The sequence below is a fragment of the Egretta garzetta genome, unplaced genomic scaffold (genome assembly GCF_000687185.1).
Source record: "Egretta garzetta isolate BGI_Z169 unplaced genomic scaffold, ASM68718v1 scaffold5, whole genome shotgun sequence".
Taxonomy (NCBI): domain Eukaryota; kingdom Metazoa; phylum Chordata; class Aves; order Pelecaniformes; family Ardeidae; genus Egretta; species Egretta garzetta.
The window spans coordinates 176,660-182,833 of NW_009259707.1; the positions used below are offsets into that span (position 1 = coordinate 176,660).

General features: G+C 46.7%; 1 protein-coding gene across 1 annotated transcript in view; it reads right to left on the reverse strand.

Moving 5' to 3' along the window:
* The window catches only part of ATP4B (ATPase H+/K+ transporting subunit beta), a 9,236-nt gene extending 8,555 nt beyond the window's left edge, over nucleotides 1–681 (reverse strand). The window contains 1 exon segment of the mRNA XM_009638913.1: nucleotides 570–681. Within this exon segment, the coding sequence (XP_009637208.1) occupies nucleotides 570–681 (112 nt within the window).
* Between the last annotated feature and the right edge of the window lie 5,493 nt (nucleotides 682–6,174).

Genomic DNA, 6,174 nt, shown 5'->3' on the forward strand with positions numbered 1-6,174 from the left:
AAGAGCGGGGACCTTCCTTAAAATGGCCAGGGCTGCTCACCCCAGAAGGTAGGTCAGAAAACACATCAGCATCGTAGGCACAAGTTTGTGTTAGCAGGCGGTGACAAGAGAGAAGATCTACTGAGCAGACAATAATTTAGAAAGGAATTTCGGGAAAGCAAAATGTGTTTCTGGAGAATTGGACAAAACCCACTGATCGAGCAAAATTCTCCATATACCAGAGCCCCCTATAGCCAGCAATGTCAGAATCATACTGTAACACATCCCCCCTTAGCTATTAATAAGTTAATTGTTAATGTGTGAAGTTTTGTCCTTTTGAAATATTTGCTTGAAAACCAGTTTGAAGTCTTCATATATTTGCAGGAACTACTTGGATCAGTATTTTGATCTAATTGACTTGGCTTACAGGGCCACCCTAAAAGTGGCTCAGACGCATGCGTGAGAACTGAGGTCTTCAACAATTCCAACATATCTACCACCACATTATGTCCCATTCATGAGGATGACTCCCACCTAAGATTTTTTAGTATATCAGAAGAAAGAGAAGACTCTTGTGTATGAAAACCTACCCCAGTTAATTAAGGTCCTTCCCATAAAGAGCTTCGTTTCTGGATTCCAGACAAAACGACGGAAATTTTCCATCCGCTCGCTGCAGGTCTTTTTTTCATTTAACGTTGCCATTTTCTCACCAAATTTCCTCAAAACACGTCCCCCTCAGAAACTAAGAAATTCAACCAGTGCCCAAACAGTCGCCCAAGAAAAACACTTTGGGTTTTATACCTTCTTCTCCGCTGAAGGTCAATGAGATTACTTCCTATACCAATGAAAGCCCCTGCTCGCCATTATCAACCCACAGCAGATACCATTCGTTATAAAGGGTGCTGATAATGCTCACTGTTGGGGCTGGCAAGGAAAAGTTAGTTCCTATCAAATGCCCTTCTGCTTTCTCTTGACCAACTTAGCAGATCGTCAGAGTTACGCATTTTGCCGAGTGCCTGTAGGGCTCGCGATAGACTCGAGTGCGATAGCTGTTATCAGAGCAGATTAGGAGAACTGAGAAGTTTTTCTCTCTGGGTTGTTTTTTTTCTTTTTTTTTGTTCCAATTAACCTGCAAATAGTGGCTATAATTCTCCCACTACAGCCTGTAGCCATCTGCTGGGATACAGGGGATCGCAGTGGGAGTGAGGGAGGGAAAAGCACCATTTCCCAGAGTGTTTGCCACGTTGCGCAGCTGGGGAAATTAAGATCAATGTTTTTCTGTGGGGAATGTTTTTAGGTGATCTCTGGCATTGCAAACCCAGCTTCAGAGGGTGTCCCCACTTTGCTTGCTGACTATCACAGAATCACAGAATGGCAAGGGTTGGAAGGGAGCTTGGGAGATCATCTAGTCCAACCCCCCTGCTAAAGCAGGTTCTCCTAGAGCATGTTACACAGGACTTCATCCAGGCGGGCTTTGAATATCTCCAGAGAAGGAGACTCCACAACCCCCCTGGACAGTCTGTTCCAGTGCTCTGTCACCCTCAAAGTAAAGAAGTTTTTCCTCATATACAGCTGAAACCTCTTATGTTTCAGTTTGCACCCATTGCCCCTAGTCCTGTCGCTGGGCACCACTGCAAACAGACTGCTTCCATCCTCGTGACTTCCACCCTTAAGATATTCATATGTGTTGATGAGGTCCCCTCTCAGTCTTCTCTTCTTCAGGCTGAACAAGCCCAACTCTCTCAGCCTTTCCTCATAGGGAGATGCTCCAGTCCCTTTACCATCCTAGTTGCTCGCCTCTGGACTCTCTCTAGGAGTTCCTCTCATCGTTCGAACTGGGGAGCCCAGAACTGGACACAGTACTCCAGGTGGGGTCTCACCAGGGCAGAGCAGAGGGAGAGGATAACCTCCCTCGCCCTGCTGGCCACACTCCTCTTAATGTGCCCCAGAATCCCTACCTCCCTCTCAGCACACCACCAGAAAAGCCAGAAGAAAGACGGAGGAAAAAGAAAAAATAATATAATAATAAATATAATTTATAATATAATATTATAATATCATAATACTATAATAATATAGTAATATAATAATATAATAACATAATAAACGTTTTGCCGTACAGGTGTATGACGAGGCAGAGCTGAGGACATATGGGTGTCATTTAACTCCCTTTTCTATCTGCTGTAGAGCCAAAGGTTCTGGTACATTCAGAGGCAGACACCCAACCCCGAGGTCGCCCTGTGCACCGAGGAGCGGGACTGAAAAGCGTCCCTGGCAGCTCCCCATGGACAGAAAAGCAAAGGGCAGCACGACAAATGGCAGAGCCGATGGGCTCCCTAAATGCCCCCCCCTGCAAGGGGAGCCTGGCTTTGAGAGAGCCCCTCCAGGCACGCTGGTGTGCTTGCTGCTTGTCGATGCTTGTTCTTTGCTGATGCTCTTACTCTCTTGTTGGACCCTGGTAATCTCAACCCCCCCCAAACCGCCCTGTGAAGGCAGCAGGACCAGGGTTTCATCCCTTTTAACACTGGTGCGCCTGCCTTCCACTCACTTCACAGGATGGGGGCAAAATCTTTAAAATGAGCACATTTGAGAAGGTTGACTGAGAGATTTTTGGCTTGTTTGGACATTGAGACAGCTGTAACTGAGCCTGTCGGCTGGAATAATATAGCAGGGTTATTCTGTCAGCTAAATAATGCTGAATGTCTGAACCCAGAGAGAGAGATTTATCGTGCTTTTCTGCCTCAAATCAAGCAGCATGATAGCTGAGCATAATAGCCACCAATTTGGGGTGATTTAACTTGCTTTCAGATGACGAAATACGAGTCAGGCCAAGTAAAAAAAAAATAAGACTTACAGACATTTGACCAATTTGTATTTCCCATAGAAAGGAGAGGAAGATGAACAGAAAGGTACTTTCAGCCATTACACCGTGAGCTGACCAATATTCAGGACAAACGCGTTTGGGTTTTTTTTTCTTTTAAGTTAAAATAAGATGAGATTGGGCAGTGGCCTGAAAATGATGAAAATGAAGCAGCTACCCAGAGGTTAAAAGGCTTGTGGAGGCTGCCACATAGCAGTTTCAGAAATGGGAACAGAGGCATCAAGAGGTTAGGGGGAAAAGCAGGGAGGGAAGTGGTGGGCCTTCAGCGGGATTTAACTTTTTTCCGTATTGAGCAGGAGCCCGTCTGGTGAATCACAGAATCTTAGAATCATAGAATCCTAGGTTGGAAGGGACCTTAAGGATCACCTGGTCCAACCTTTCTAGGTAAGAGCGCAGTCTAGACAAGATGGCCCAGCACCCTGTCCAGCTGCATCTTAAAAGTGTCCAATGTGGCTGAGTCAACCCCTCCCCTGGGGAGATTATTCCAATGGTTGACTGTTCTCGTGGCGAAAAATTTGAATCAGATGGAGGGGAGCAACTGGACTCAGTTAGATGGGGATTTATGAAGAGAGAGAAGGAAATGTAAATCTCGCCCCTGCTTGCAGAAAGGTGATAATGTAACAGTACACAACTTCAGTGTGTGGCTAAGCCTAAACAAACAGATTCACTGTTCATGGCAAAATTAAATCCCAGATTATGTTCCAAAGGAAAATGTTGCTACTTCTGTTCCCACACGCTGAAGGTGCTGTAGAAATCGGCAGCGTTTCCACTGCAAGTAAAGGCAAGGAGACATGGCCCAGGTCAGCAGCTGAGGCTGAGCACAAGCGTCCGCAAAGGAGGCGAAACGGAGCCTCTGGAAACTTAGGAGTTTGTACTCTAATGGAACCGAGGCCAAGGATTTCATGCGCTCTTCTCGCTCATATTAAATCCTGTCTGTTCTCATCTCTCGTTGGCCGGGGAACCTAAAACTCTGCTGAGTCCAGCACCACTCACCCAAGTGTGCCTGCATGGCGTGGAGGGGACCAAAAAACCAGGAGGGCAGAGCCATGTGCGGGAGGGCGAATTCAACACGGGCAACGGGAGAGGATCACCATCAGCTGCTCTCATCCCAATGGGGTCAAAGAAATTTGTCATATTACAGAACAGGCAGGAAGGTGATGGTTGAAGGAAAGGAAGGACAGATTTCAAATGGAGGGGGAGGGCCTGGCTGCTTTTAAGTGCTGCCTGTAACCTGTATGTGATCCGCAATTCAACAGTGCCGGCTATGTTAGGCAAGAGTAAGGAAGCTAAAGTATTTAAGTGGCTGATTTAAATTAAATTTCCTTATTTCTAAACCGGGGTTAGTAGAGTATTTCTAAACTGGGGTTAGTAAACGCACCAAGTTAAACCACATCTACAATAAAAGGTAAGAATAAAGCAGAACAATATTACGGATGGAAATCTGCTCTGACTAGAAGCTCCAAAAATACAAACTAGACAAATGCATTAACTACATTAATATAAGAGAGTAAATAAAATTAGTATAATTTTATTATATCCTTATTGTATAATAAGCTATGTACATAATTTCAACTGATGCAGAAATTAAACACATAAATGTATTAGAACCAACAAATCACAGCAATGCATTTACATAAAAAACAGAAGTAAGAAAAGCAAAGTTATAGAACAGTGCGAGCTTATATTAAGATGGTTTCTCTCTTAGATTTCTCCTCCAGTATTGGAAATTGTTAATGAAAATGGCAGATATTTCTCAGTGAAAATGAAAGTTGCCAATATTTGGATCAGTAGATATGAGCTGAGAAACTTGGATTTTACTGAAGAAATCACCAGGAGTTTTAAGCCGGCATCAAACTTATAAAGACCAGACTTGTTTGTTGAAGCGGTGCCACGTGTGCCACTGCCCGACTGCTTGTGGCAGTCGCCTGGTGCTTGGGAACAGGCGCTTCCTATTTGACGCTCGATGGATGATTGGAGAAAAAAATTTCATTAAAAACTGCATTTCACTTGCATTATTTCTCAGTATAATTAAAGAAATGGGATTGGTTAGAAATTAAGTAACTGCTCATTAAGTACGCACCTCCTCTTGGAAGCTATTTGCAAGCAAGACGAGAAGGTGGTTGGAGACAAGAAGGTGGCTGAAAGACAAGAAGGTGGTTGGGATTTACCAAGGGCGCACTGTGCCCACCAAACTGGTTGTTTCCTCTCGTGAGATGAGTGGGCTGGTGAGCAAAGACAGTGGCTTTCCAATTTGATGTCATCCAATCTGACGTCAGCAGAGCTTGCAATGCGGCAGCAGGATGGGGAGCAGTGCATCGGCTCAGGGAGGACCAGGGCAGGGTGGACGGCAGCTGGGTGGCTGGGACCACAGTGCAGTGCTCAGCAGGTGGACATTCAGCTGCAGCTGGTATGGAGTGGTGCCCCTCCAGGGCCAGCACTGATGCTGGGGCTGTTTAACGTCCTTGTTGACCATGGACGCCACGGCACGGTAATCGATATGCTGGAGGGCCGGGCTGCCACTCAGGGAGATGTCAGGAGGCTAAAGAGGGGCCCTCCAGACCTCAGGCCCTCCTGAGCTCAGCAAGGGCAAAGGCAGGGTCCTGCAGCTTGCTTAGCAGCAGGAGAAGGCTGCAGGGAGATCCTACTGCTGTCCTCAGTGGCCTAAAGGGAGATTATAAGGTCAAGGCCTTCTCTGAGGAGCACAAGAGGACAAGAGGCAACAAACACAGGCGGCAGCGAAGGAAACTGTTGAGCTAGAAGGATCTCATCTCCATGAGGGTGGGCACATGCAGGAACAGGAGCCCCGAGAGGGGGTGCAGTCTTCACCCTCGGAAGCACTAAAACCCCAGCTGTGTGCAACCGCACAACCTGCTGTACCCTTGGGGCTGGCCTCTGTCTTTGGAGGGGGTCAGACTAGGTGGCCACCAAAGGTACCTTCCTGCACAGACCGTCCCGCGCATCTACGATCTTAATCTATTTTTAATTAGGAGGATGCAAACCGGAAAAGACACCTGACACTGAAAACCTGTGGTAGTGCTGTTATATGGCAACGCTTTGCATTTCTGTATTTGTCTCTTCCAGGTCGGTTGCTGGAATTCATGAAAACAAGCATACACTGCACCGTCTTCAGTGTCACGGGAACGACCTGATGTTGGAGGTCCTACAGCCCCGGCCAGAAAGGATGGAGAACCCCTGCAACAGCCCCGAGCAGCTCTGTTCCCCTCTCCCTGAGGGCTCTCCTATGGCACTAACACAGCCCAGGGGCAGCCGTCAAACCCTTGGTGGCTGCTCTTCATCGCACCCATCAAACCTCA